The sequence below is a fragment of the Chelonia mydas genome, chromosome 5 (assembly GCF_015237465.2).
Source record: "Chelonia mydas isolate rCheMyd1 chromosome 5, rCheMyd1.pri.v2, whole genome shotgun sequence".
Lineage (NCBI taxonomy): Eukaryota > Metazoa > Chordata > Testudines > Cheloniidae > Chelonia > Chelonia mydas.
Window position 1 is genome coordinate 2,511,303 of NC_051245.2, and position 14,096 is coordinate 2,525,398.

Genomic DNA, 14,096 nt, shown 5'->3' on the forward strand with positions numbered 1-14,096 from the left:
ATCTCTCAGAATTGCCCTGTTCTGTACACTCCCCCTGAAGCTCTGGTATAGGCCACTGTCGTAGACAGGCTACTGGGTTAGATGGACCATTGGTCTGACCCAGGGTGGATCTTATGGATCTCACAGAGGAGAGAGAAGTCCTCTGGATCCAGTCACTGAGGAAACCCTTTGTGGAGTGGTGGTGTTTTCATGAATGTTTGGATCCTGGTTCTTGTGAAACCAGCCAGCCCTGCAACAGACTAACCATTGGAGGGAAAACCTACTTTATAGGCAAGGTAATAGGAGAGGTAACTATTAATAAACGGAGACCCAGCTTTGCATTGTATGATTTAGTTTTGTGTTGTAACCAATTGTTTCCATCATTTTCTCTCATTTCTAGTTAAATCTTTATCCTTTCTTAAATAAACCTACTTTTGTTTTATTGTGTGTGCTCACAAAGCTGTGAGTTACACAGGAGCAGTGGTTTAAGGCAGGGGTTCTCAAACTCCATTGCACCACAACCCCCTTCTGACAATACAAATTACTACACGACCCCAATGGGGGGACCGAAGCCTGAGCCTGCCCCAGCCCCACCGCCCCAGGTGAGGGGGCCAAAGCCCCAGCCTTGCCGTCCTGTGGCGGGGGGCCTGTAACCTGAACCCCACCACCCATGGCCAAAGCCCTTTGGTTTTGGCTTCAGCCACTGGTGGTGGGGCTCAGGCTTTGATTTCAGCCCTGGGCCCCAGCAAGTCTAAACCAGCCCTGGTGACCCCATTAAAACAGGGTCACGACCCACAGTTTGAGAACTGGTGGTTTAAGGTGAAGGTAGCAAACAGGGCAGAGAATCGGGAATTACATGGTGTAGCCAGCGGCAGGGGCCGCATATCAATGGGGAGCGATTCGGGACTGGGGTGCACCGACTGCTAACCTGCAGGATAAGGACACGGCAGGCCTAGCCCAGAGTTGGTTGCTTGACTGGCCAGTAGCATTAAAGAGCTGACACCCAGCCAAGCAGAGCCAAGACTTCCTCATGCAGGTCAGTCTAAGCGTGGATTTGCTGCAGGAAACTTTCCAGGCCTGGTCTCCCTGTGCTACCCTCTCGGATCGTCTAGCACAGACCGTTCTCTGCCCCTTCATGCAGTCTCACCTGCCACGTGGAACAGCCTCTACCTAGCAGTTTGCTTCATTCATTCTCCATCCCTTCAGATCCTACCTGAGCACAGACCATAGCACTGCTCCCTTCTCCATGGCTCATAATTTCTCCTCCTCTCATTACTTAAGTTCTGTAAAGGATTGGGGGGGGTGCAGTGGGCATGAAAGTGACTGCACACCGTAGACTTGTGTCACCACCAAAGCTGGGCCTCTGAGCCATCTAACCAGAGTCCTTGTGCCCCAGGATGAGCTCCAACTGGCAGACACTCATCAGGCTGCTGTACCGGCCCTGAACTTTGGGTCCCATGTACTCTCAGCTTGCTGGGGTAAGGCAGAATTTAAGCACTGTCTCTGGGCCATTAGGCACACACATCAGGTGCAGATCCAGCATCTGACACCCCTCTTGGCAGTGGGGACCCCATAGTCCACATGCCTAGGTAGGCCTGACACTCCCAAGCAGCTGCTGCATGTTCTCATAGTTCCACCATTGCTGCTGAGCCCCCTGGTTGACTGTTTCCCCCTTCTGGACCCACAGGACAGTGTAAACAAGTAACTCTCCGGCTCTGCGAAGGAATTTCTAAACCCATGACACACTTTACTTTTAGATAGCACTGATCTATGGAAAGCAACACATCTCCATGCAGATCCCTGCCTCAGTTTCCTCACTACTGCAAGTGTCCTTTGGGACTTGTCACTGTCTTTTCAGGGGGCCCAGGATTCCTCCTGCTCAACTTTATTTCCATTGCATCTCCCAGCAGTCCCTACCTCTCCTAAAAATGGCTGATGAGAAAACCTCCCTTTATAATAGTTGCAATCCCCGTTGGCACACTGTGACCACCCGCTGTGACTTCCGGTCCCTCTGGTAATTCCTGGCCTGGTTACCAGCTCAGTAGAAGAGGTTTCCCCAGGTGGCAGCAGCTCATTGTCCTGCCAGGGCAGATTAGTCAGTTGTTGACTGTCCCCTGAGCACAAGGAGGAGGACGCAAGGGTCCAAGGACAGACACCCGGCCTGCCCAGCGTTCATGCAGCCTCCCTGGAATTCATCGCTCCGCTCAGCGGGATGGCCAGCAGGTCACGCGAGGCAGACCTGGATTGCAAAGCATGGCCTGAGATGTTCGCACCGCGTCCCCAGCCAGCAGCCGCTGGGCAACGAGGCCCCTGCTGAGACCCACTTCTCTCAGCACCATCCCAGCCTGGGGTGCAGGGGCTGGGGGTCCCTGCAGACACTGGCTGCTCTCAGCTGGAGGAGGTGGGACTGGGAGGCCCTTTCTGAGCCCAGGGGCTCATTCACTGCCCCTCTCTGGCCCAAGGGGCAGAGAAACCAGCAGCAGCCCGGACACCCCCCCCCCAGGGGTTAATATTGGTCTGTCAATCACCTTATTTCCCTTCCTGATTGGCTGAACCTGTCCAGGTTTTACCAGGTCTTAGCTACTGGTGGAGACGTTACTAGGCAGGATAGCAATGAGGGCGGACCCTGCCTGTCCCGTTTTTCCATTGGTGTATTTTTGTGATTGGCCGTACGTTCCGTGTTGCCGGGTAAAGTCACCACTCTTCCTTGGGCACTGTGATTGGCGGACGAGGTGGCGGCTGGAGCTTTCTGATTGGCCAGGGCAAGACGATTTTTCCCACTGGCTGCTCTGCTGCCAGCCTAAATTTCTGATTGGCGGGCGCCACTTGTTGCTAGGCAGAGTAGCCGGCGCCGGGCGGAGCTCCGCTTCCGATGAGTCGGCTGTGAGGCTCAGTCAGAGCGAAGCGCCCGGAGCCGCCGCCAGCCCGAGCCGAGCCCGCTGGGGAGACCCCGAGACCCGCCGCCGCCAGCCCCGCCCCGAGGAGCCGCCCCCCGCCCCGCGCGCCATGGCCTCGGGATCCGAGTAAGTGCGGAGGGGCCGGGCCCCGCCCCAACCCCGCGGCCCGGCCCGGTCCGGGCCCCTCCCGCCGCCGGCCGGGCCCCGCGGAGCCGGTAGGCCGCGGCCTGGGCCCGAGCGGCCGGGGAGCGCCTGGGGCCTGCCCCGGCACCGAGCCCGCCCCGCGCCGGGCCCGATCCTGCTGTGTCATGCAGGCCCCGAGGGGCGGAGCCGGGGCTGGGCCTGGCGAGTGGGGCCTCGGCCTCCCCGCCGCCGGGAGCCCGGCCCGGCCCGGCCCCGCCTCGGCCCCGCCCCGCCTCGCCGCGCCGGCCGGACCCCGCGGAGGCGGCGGCTGGGTTCCTTCTTCCCGCGGCCGGCGCCTCGGCCCGGCCCTTCTGGGGCGCGTTTCCCGGGCCCGGCGCGGCGGGTCGGAGCCGGGGCCGGGGAAGGCCGGGCCGGAGCTGGGCTGGTGTCCGGCTGCTGCCCGCGCACGCCCGAGCCTGGCCTCCGCGGCCGCTCGCGGCACTTCCTGCGGCCCGAGAAACGCCGAGTCATGTGGCTCCAAGATGGTGGGAGCTTCGGCTCCTGCCCCGGCGCCCTCGTCTCCCCCGTCAGGCCTCCTGCCTCCTGCGCGCTCCTTCGGGGGGGTTCCCTCCTCTGACCCGGTGTGGCCGTCAGTAAACCGGGTCCTCCGGGGCGGGGGCTCGCACTCGGCCTGCTGGGCAGCGCGCCCCCCACTGCTTCATTTTTCACTTTGCCCTTTCGGGGTGTGTGTGTGGGGGTGTGTGTGTTTCCACTCACTGGCGCACACGTCTGAAGACACCACGAAGTCTCGTGTAGCGTAGCCCAGTGGTTGTCAACCTTTACGGACAACCGCACCCCTTTCAGGAGTCTGGTTTGTCTTGTGTACCCCCAAGTTTCACCTCACTTAAAAGCTACTGGCTTACAAAATCAGACCTACAAATACAAAAGTGTCGCAGCACACTGTTAGTGAAAAATTGCTGACTTTCTCATTTTACCATGGAATTATAAAATCAATTGGAATATAAACGTTGTGCTTACGTTTCAGTGTCAGGCATATAGAGCAGTATAAACAAATCATTTTCTGTTTGAAATTTGAGTTTGTACTGGTTTTGCTCGTACTTTTTAATGTAGCCTCTTGCAAAACTAGACAAATACCTAGATGAGTTGGTGTACCCCCTGGAAGACCTCCACGTACCCCCAGCGGTACATGTACCCCTGCTTGAGAACCCCTGGTGTGGCCCTCAGGACCCCACAGGACAGCAGTTGTGGGAAGGTTTTGTTTTTAGACTCCATTAGGGCATAGAAGAAAATGGCAGATTCTTGGGAAGTTGATGGCCATCAGCACCTCCAACCAAAATACCGCAGATTAAAAAATCGTACTGATTGTCCTAAAAACAAATTCAGAGTAACCAGATAGATGGAAATGGGAGCTGCTGGGGGACTCAGTGTGAGAAGGCGCGGACGTGTTCCTTTGGAGATGTGGTTATGCCATATGGTAACTGGGAGGAATCCCCTATTTTCTTGTGCGGCATCTTGCTTCATGTTGTTACACGCTGAGAATGGAGGTCCTCTTCCACTTTTCAGACGTCAGCTGGGTGATAGCTGCACAGCCACTGGGCAATGTGCAGCCATCGAGATGAGCTGCCACAGAACTTAAAGGTGATCTTCAAAACGAAAGAGTATTTGGAACAAGCCATTCGCCAGGGTCAGAGGGGCATCCAGTGCCTTAGAAATCCATACCTTAACTCTTTGTTCTTTTTCAGGTCCCAAAGTCGAGACCTGTTGTGGATCAACAGCTCTGGCATGACACCAGATTGCTTTGTCCTGATGGGTCAGCTGCAGCAAGGATCTGCCATGGGTTTGGTGCCCATGGCAGAGTTCATGCTGGAACTGGTGATCTAAGATACACATTTTGACACTGAGTCATTGAGTGTGTCTTAAAATAAATCTGCTCCTGTTCTGCTTAGGAAAACTCTTCCCACCCTGTGATTACAAGACAAATCATTCTTTAACTGAATTAAATGATACTATTTTAATTACAGTTTCTGGGCTCCTGTTGGTGGCAGCTATCTTGCTGAGGTGATTCCTCTGATCACACCATGTGGGAGTCCAGTAACTGGGTAAACTAGTTCAGCTTGGCTTTTAAGATTGTTTCTCTTTTAAATATATCATTGTTTAACCAATATTAGTAAATGGGAACTGACTGTCTGGTAATGGGCTCCAATTGTGCTGTCCCAAATGACACCTCAGCAAGATGGCTGCCATCAGCAGGCAGCTTTAAGGAAAAATTGTGTTCCTTATTGTTATAAATACCTGAGGAAAGCACTACTTGCAGCACAGACATTCTGGCTCAATCTGTTACAAAACTGACCTCTCCCTAGGTATCTGTCGGTAGCAGGGTCCACCTGAATCAGTGCTAAAACCAGTTTAACTACTAGCATAGAGGGGGCAAAACTCCTTTCAGATTCATGGCAGAAACATGAGTCTCAATTACATTTTCCATCGCAGATGCATATAACTTCGCCCATCTATGTTAGCAGTAATTGTCAGCAGCAAGTTTCAGAGTGGTAGCTGTGTTAGTCTGTATCAGCAAAAACAATGAGGAGTCCTTGTGGCACCTTAGAGACTAACAAATTTATTTGGGCCGAAGCTTTCGTGGGCTAAAACCCACTTCATCAGATGCATGGAATGAAAAATACAGTAAGCAGTATATATATATTACAGCACATGAAAAGATGGGAGTTAAAATATATATATACTGCTTACTGTATTTTTCGCTCCATGTATCTGATGAAGTGGGTTTTAGCCCATGAAAGCTTCTGCCCGAATAAATTTTAGTCTCTGAGGCGCCACAAGGACTACTCGTTGTTTTTGTGTCAGCAGCAAGTCAATTTCCTAATGTGGATGGGCCCTCGGAGACCCAAGCATAGTTGGTTCTTGCCTCCTGAGGATTATGTTGTCACAAGTATGCTAATCAGTAGTGTAGGTTCCTCTCTGTCCCTGCTCATTCATGCTGTGTGCCACAGTATATGGGCTTCAGGTTTCATCACAAGTTAAAGCAGCGGGAGTTTTAACACAGGGAAATGATTAAGTGGCATGGACTGTAAAGCTTGTTTTGTTGGCAGACAGGAGACTTGGATTCCCTTATAAAGGAAGGAAAGCAGTCTTTATGGATTGGGGCAGGAAAATATTGTGGGTGAGTGTTAGTGCTGGGATTTCTCATCTCAACTGGACCTCTGTACTGGGGAACATATCCTGACTTCTGGACTGTATTGAAGAGAGATTGAAACATGCCGTGAACTCTGCGTTTTAATCTAAACCCCTCAAAAGTACAGTAAAACTTAACATTACATATCTGTCTCGTGGGTCAGCATAAAAACAAAAGAGGACTGATCCATTTTCACTGTGCTCTCTGTAGTCTTAAGGACCTCGTCAAATTCCCTCTAATTCTCCTTTCCAGGCTAAGTAACTTCCATCTTTTTCACTCTCATCTGTACCCCTCTGATACTTACTCTCATCTGTAACTATGATGTAACCCTCTAAACACCCTTGTTCCTTTCTCTGGAGCTGTTCATTGTCAGCAGTACCTCTAAGGTGAGGTGACTGAAACTGGCCCTGCTAGACTAGATGAGCATACGCCACTGTTTGGAATAATGTCTTCTATTTGTAATGCCCTCAAGCCTCTCAGTGCTGTAAGTGCTGCAGTGCGCTGGACAGACGGCTTCTTCTGTCCATTAGACCCAAGGTTCCCAAACTTTTCTTATTGCGTACCCCCTTCCAGATTTACCAGCTGCAAATTCAAAGTGCTACAGTGATTGGCGGTGAGGGCTCTGTATGTCACCGTATCTGTGTTCTCATTGGTACATCTTGAAATAAATTAATTACCGTATTTTATATAACAAGTTCCCACAGAGTTTTAAAGCTTCCTCTGAGTAGCTTATTATGAAAATGCAATAAATAAAATAATAAAATCCACCATTACACAATTTCTCCTGTGTACACCCAGGGGTACGTGTACCAGAGTTTGGGAACCCCGGCATTAGACTCTCTTTCCTCTGAGGATCCTGCAAGTTTGAAGCTCTTTAACAGACCTTTTGCCTCTTGTGAATTAACTTATATTTACCCAAGCTAGGTGTCACCTGCTGTTGTATTGCTCATTCCCCCAGTGTGTTTAAATCCATCAGAAGTTTCTCACCATTTTCCATAGCTTTTTAATTCACAGAACAACTTGCTTATAGTTTCAACTCACTGTCCATTTCCTCCTCCATTTCACTAATAAATGTGCAAAGCTGAACCTACTGCCAGCCCCTAGGCTCACACTGCTAACCTCTCCACCCTCAGAGGCAGTAATTCACAATGCCATTTCCTGTTAATTCAGCTTCTTAAGCTGGATGAGCACAAGTCCATGGGGCTGGATGCGCTGCAGCCGAGGGTGCTAAAGGACTTGGTGGATGTGATTGCAGAGCCATTGGCCGTTATCTTTGAAAACTCATGGTGACCAGGGGAGGTCCCGGATGACTGGAAAAAGGCTAATGTAGTGCCCATCTTTAAAAAAGGGAAGAAGGAGCGTCCGGGGAACTACAGGCCAGTCAGCCTCACCTCAGTCCCTGGAAAAATCATGGAGCAGGTCCTCAAGGAATCAATTCTGAAGCACTTTGAGGAGAGGAAAGTGATCAGGAGCAGTCAGCATGGATTCACCAAGGGCAAGTCATGCCTGACTAACCTAATTGCCGTGTATGGTGAGATAACTGGCTCTGTGGATGAAGGGAAAGCAGTGGACGTGTTATTCCTTAACTTTAGCAAAGCTTTTGATACGGTCTCCCACAGTATTCTAGCCAGCAAGTTAAAAAAGTATGGGCTGGATGAATGGACTATAAGGTGGATAGAAAGCTGGCTAGATCGTCGGGCTCAGTGGGTAGTGATCAATGGCTCCATGTCTAGTTGGCAGCTGGTATCAAGTGGAGTGCCCCAAGGGTTGGTCCTGGGGCCAGTTTTGTTCAATATCTTCATTAACTATCTGGAGGATGGCGTGGACGGCACCCCCAGCAAGTTTGCAGATGACACTAAACTGGGAGGAGAGGTAGATACGCTGGAGGGTAGGGATAGGATACAGAGGGCCCTAGACAAATTGGAGGATTGGTCCAAAAGAAATCTGATGAGGTTCAACAAGGACAAGTGCAGAGTCCTGCACTTAGGATGGAAGAATCCCATGCACTGCTACAGACTAGGGACCGAGTGGCTAGGCAGCAATTCTGCAGAAAGGACCTAGGGGTTAAAGTGGAAAAGAAGCTGGATATGAGTCAACAGTGTGCCCTTGTTGCCAAGAAGGCTAATGGCATTTTGGGCTGTATAAGTAAGGGCATTGCCAGCAGATCGAGGGATGTGATCGTTCCCTTCTATTCAGCATTGGTGAGGCCTCATCTGGAGTACTGTGTCCAGTTTTGGACCCCACACTACAAGAAGGATGTGGAAAAATTGGAAATAGTCCAGGAGAGGTCAACAAAAATGATTAGGGGGCTGGAGCACATGACTTATGAGGAGAGGCTGAGGGAACTGGGATTATTTAGTCTGCAGAAGAGAAGAATGAGGGGGGATTTGATAGCTGCTTTCAATTACCTGAAAGGGGGTTCCAAAGAGGATGGAGTTCGGCTGTTCTCAGTGGTAGCTGATAATAGAACAAGGAGTAATGGTCTCAAGTTGCCTTGGGGGAGGTTTAGGTTAGATATTAGGAAACACTATTTCACTAGGAGGGTGGTGAAACACTGGAATGGGTTAGCTAGGACGATGGTGGACTCTCCTTCCTTAGAGGTTTTTAAGGTCAGGCTTGACAAAGCCCTGGCTGGGATGATTTAGTTGGGGATTGGTCCTGCTTTGAGTAGGGGGCTGGACTAGATGACCTCTTGAGGTCCCTTCCAACCCTGATATTATATCATTCTATGATTAAGTCATGTATGAGGAACCTTATCAAAAGATGGGTTTTGTCCAGTTGGTGTGATTTACATTTGAAACTCCTAATGAGTTTGGGAGGAATGATTATTGCTTTGTAGAATCTGTGCTGCCTTCACTCCCTGAGGTTATATGTTACTTTGCAAAACATTGTACTAGTCACTTCTTAGACTTGCCATCAGTTCCCTCAGTATCACAGCCAAGATGCTCTAGCTTCTGACGTCCAGGGTCTCCTTTGGCTTTAAAGCTGGGCCACTAAGTTAATGACTTTCCAATCTCCAAGAGCAGCGCCGTTTGTAAGGACCTTGCATCTTCTTGTATATACCTACTGTTTCACCAGAGGCTCCTATCTTGCCTGATGACTTACAGGTTTCGAGTTTCTTATATTGCTCTGTTACTTCCTCATGGGAAACTTGAGTCCTTTAGAACTCTTCCAAGACTGTTTTGTTGGGCTTTGGTCAGAACCCATCAGTTCCTGCTCCAGTCACACCCACAGCCTTTCTGCTGCTTATGGGTTTTTAAAGACTGCCTGCCTGGGTAATTGTACATAGCACTTTACTTGTACAGAACTCTGTGTGGACATTCATTAATCCCTTTCCTCATGAGATAGGAAGAGAGAGCCCTATTCTACAGATGGGGAAAGGCAGATATAGAGATGAAAGTGGCTTACCCAGGGCCACACAAGTCTATGGAAAGATGCATGCTTCCTGACTCAAGAGTTTGTGTTTTTCTTTAGGTCAGTACTGCCTCTCTGGTTATTCCAAATTTGCCTCTTAGCTGTAACTGGTTGTCTGTCACAGCATACTTGTGCTCAAGCTGGATTTCCAAACAGTTCCCAGATAAGGCAGCTGCCCTCTTGTTATTCCTGTGATCTCTTCTCTGAAGTGGCAGGGAAGGGACCAGTGCTGCATAGTTGTCCGCTCAGCAAAAACTGTCATCACTACACTGAAATCACATTGCATGTACTACCACTTGTGTGCATGTCTGTAACATTTTTCTTAAAGATTCAGTGAACATGCAAAACAAAACAACTGATCATCCACAGGCAGCATTCCCCAGGAATGTTAATGCAGAACACTGCACCCGCTTGCTCTGCTCACCACCTCACCAAGGTTTGCTCTCTGAAAACTGTTGTTTGTTGCCCCCAAAGGAGTTACATACAGCCTAATTGTGCAACCATCAGTGTTGTCCAGTGGAACCCCTCTGCTCCCATCCTGTGTTAACTCTGGCATATTACTAAGGATACAGCTAAGAGTTGCCTTTTTGTTGGAACCAAACCAACCTGTTCTTAATATTTATCACTCACGTATGGTATGTCTAAACTGTCCACTTGTGCCAGTCAGCTGTTAATAAGGGAGCTGTTAAAATGCTCTGTGATGCTGTTCCAGAACAGCTTGCAACTTCTGCAAGCTCTTTAAATGATCACTGAACCAAAATCATACTTTAAAAAAACAACCCAAAACTTTTTGCTTAGTATGTTAGATGTTGAAAATGTACCTCCTCAGCATTTTTTGCTCTTCAGTTTACTCAGTTTATTTTCATTGCCCAAACGATCAGTTTCATTTCTTGGTGTGTATTAGCATAAAGCTGCAATGTTCTGTGTTTGAATGCTGCAGAGAAATATTTACATCCAAACAAAACTGTTTTCATGGACACTTAAAACTAGGGGTGGGCAAACTTTTTGGCCCAAGGGCCACATCTGGGAATAGAAATTGTATGGCGGGCCATGAATGCTCACAGAATTGGGGAGGCGGTGTGGGCTCTGGTTGTGGGGGTGTGTGGCCAGAAATAAGGAGTTCAGGGTGCGGGAGGGGGCTCCAGGCGGGGGAGTAGGATGATGGGGTGGGGTGAGGTGTGGGCTCCAGGCTGGGGATGAGGAGTGTAGGAAGGGGCTCTGGGCTGGGATTGAGGGGATTGGAGGACGGGAGTGGGATCAGGGCAGGGGGTTGGGGTGCAGGCTCCAGCTGGGGATGTGGGCTCTGGGGTGGGGATGAGGAGTTTGGGGTGCAGGAGGGTGATGCAGGCTGGGATTGAGGGGGTTGGAGGTCGGGAGGGGGACCAGGGCTGGGATATGCAGTTGGGGCGTGGCTCGGGGGGCAGGCTCCAGGCGGCATTTACCTCAAGTGGCTCCCGGAAGCAGCGGCATATCCTTTCTCTGCCGGAGGTGCGGCCAGGCATTCTGCACACTGCCCCGCCTGCAGGCACCGCCCCTGCAGCTCCCATTGGCTGTGGTTCCTGGCCAATGGGAGCTGCGGGAGCAGCGCTTGGAGCAGGGGCTGCATGCAGAGCAGAGCCCCCTGGCTGCCCCAACATGTAGAAGCCGGAGGAGTACCATGCCACTGCTTCCAGGAGCCACATGGAGCGGCCCCCGACCCTGCGCCCCAGCTGGAGCGCCAGAGCATGGCAAGCCCCAGACCCCACTCCCCAGCAGGAGCTCAGGGGGCCGTCTTAAAACAGCTGGCGGGTCGTAGTTTGCCCACCCCTGCTTAAAAGTATTCATCAACGTGATTAGGTTTGTTAGTTTTACCTGACAGACCTCAGTAGGCTAAACTCATTTGAATTGGGGAACTGTAACATTGCCCTGTAGCTGCTTGTGTGTAGTCTGGGATTTGTAACCAGATAGAGTCCACCCTCCTGGCCCTTTCTGTGGGATTGGTAAGACCACAATTTGCATATGAGTGCTGGTGATTGTCTTGATACTGTGTCTTTGTTTTTAGGCAAAAGACATTCCAGGAAGGAACATCTCGATGGTCCTGTTTTTCATAAATATCTTCATAGCTATTTTAGTTCAAAGCTACCAAATTAGCTAAAATCGCTTTCTTACAGAACATAATTCTGCCCTCTCACTTTGCTCTCCATGTAGAACTGAACCAGTTTCACTCAACACGATAATTGTACTTTGTCTTTCAGACAGGTTTAGTTTGTAAAAGAAAAGGTAGCCAAGGAAGTTTTTAATGTGTGTAGACAATGGTGACCAAAGCAGGGTTTGCCCACAAAGGGAGGAGCAGTATTATCCAGACTCAGCAGTTCTGTTTCTTTCCAGTTCTAAAGCGGATGACTTATCTACCGCAATTCTAAAGCAGAAGAACAGGCCCAATCGGTTAATTGTCGATGAAGCCATCAATGAGGACAACAGTGTCGTATCACTGTCCCAGGTACGTCTCAAGTAAAGTTAAGAACAGTGTAGTTAATATGCAAACTTTCAGTGTCTTTCACCCTGAAACTCGGTAGTAGGCCATTGTTGAACATGCTATATGAATGTAAAGATTATATAGAAAGCCATGAGGAAACAGCAGATGGGCTGTGATGGGTGAAAGTGGTTTCTTATAGATCTCTTGCTTGTAAGACTTCTGAGCAATTATCATGGTTCTCTAATGATGCTAGTGTTCAAGCAGGAGGCCTTGCCCTTGCTCCAGGATAGGCAGTTGTGGGATCCCATATCTCTTCATGGCTCACTCAACGCTACTATTACCAAGATGAAGCACTTTGGGGTCAGGTTGCTGCTGTCTTCCAAACAGTTACATTCTGGCCTTGTCAAATGCATGGTCTAACTCTGTCACTGTTCACAGGCAAAAATGGATGAATTGCAGCTGTTCAGAGGAGACACAGTTCTGCTAAAAGGAAAGAAGAGGAGAGAAGCAGTCTGCATTGTCCTGTCAGATGATACCTGCTCAGATGAGAAGATTCGCATGAATAGGGTTGTTCGTAACAACCTGAGAGTGCGCCTTGGTGATGTGATCAGGTGGGGTCTGCTTTGCTAGCTTGATGCATCTTCCTGGATTTGTTTAGCTGGCTCTGAACTAATTCAGTCAATAATGGAGATTAGGATTGTAGCAAGTGTTGAGTTAGCTTTCAGGGTAGTTCTAAGAAGCAGTGCCTCTTAATAGAGAATGTCCTGGAGCTAGAATCTAAAATGCGCTGCTATCTATATGACTATTCCTAAGACCTGTGCAGGGGAACTATGTTCTGTGGACTACAAGAGGGGTTTTCAAAAGAGCTCAGGTGATTTAGGAGCACAAGTTCCATCACTAAATCTCTTAGCTATCTTTGAAAATCCCACCCCACATCACAGATCTCTCTTCTCCTGAAATGTTCCGTTTGACTGTTGCATAGTTTAAGCCTATGTCTTTTCACCATCTGATTATTAGTAGAAATGGTAATGGCTATTTCAGTGGAAAGGGATATTGTGTTTCCCCATAGTGTCTGTAGCTTAGTCATTGAACTTTTGCATGAGAAGCAGAAGTTGATACTGTTTGGAAAACTAAAAGTGACTAATCTGTTTTCATAGTCAAAGCGGAGTGAAAAGTGAAACAATCAAATAGCATAAGCAATGAACAATTAGAATATAAAGATCATTTCCATTTTAATCTGAGGGGTTATCAACTCATGCAAACGCGTTGTGGGAGTCCTGTTGCTTCAGACTTCTAAAAAGCAGAGTGAGCTAGCACTCTAACATGCATCATAGGGAACAGCCTTGCATTGACTTGAGGGAGATGAACTAGATTATCTAACCGAGGGAAAACCTGTTAAATGGCTCTAAATCACAGCAATGTCCTTTTGTGTGCACAAGTTGTGGAGGGTCAGCTGCTGCTGCAACTGAGTTGGCTCCTAATCCAGCACTCCCCAGATGTTGTTGGGTGGGCATCTGAGGCTCCTGTTGCTTGCACAGGATTTTCAGGAGTGAGATCTAGTAGATTCTTCGGGCTCTGCAAAATATATTTTTTGGTATCTTTGTAGAGGACTGAGGTGCTTTCTAATGGAGTACCCCAAAGTGGCAAGCTTTGAACAGCACATGGGAAAAGGTGAAATCTGAGCTGATCAGGCTGTGTAGCTATGATACTAGATTGAAAGTAAAGATGGGCTTGAGTAGAGAACATAGCTGATGTTTACAGCTGTAACAATTACTTATGACGTGACTGTTCTTCATAACCCAGTATCTTCTCTCCTAGATCATTCATCTCTTACCTCCTAAAATTTCAAATAATCTTTTCCAAATCATCTGTCTCTCAGCAGCTGATCATCTCTCCTTTCGTCCATTTATCTCTACCTAGGGCTCTGTCCGGTGCCGCCTCTTGAGATTTCATTCCAAACCCACAATCACTTGTCTTCACTTGGTCCCAGAGGCCAGAAATCGCTGAATCCTCCTTGGCC

The 14,096-nt window shown here is 49.2% G+C and overlaps 1 protein-coding gene across 1 annotated transcript in view; it reads left to right on the plus strand.

Moving 5' to 3' along the window:
* The first annotated feature begins 2,786 nt into the window (after nt 1–2,786).
* Nucleotides 2,787–14,096, plus strand: part of LOC102947293 (valosin containing protein) — a 30,243-nt gene continuing 18,933 nt past the window's right edge. The window contains exons 1-3 of the mRNA XM_037901960.2: nt 2,787–3,002; nt 11,989–12,100; nt 12,515–12,687. Of these exons, the coding sequence (XP_037757888.1) occupies nt 2,986–3,002; nt 11,989–12,100; nt 12,515–12,687 (302 nt within the window). The 5' untranslated portion in view covers nt 2,787–2,985. The remainder of the gene's footprint in view (nt 3,003–11,988; nt 12,101–12,514; nt 12,688–14,096) is intronic.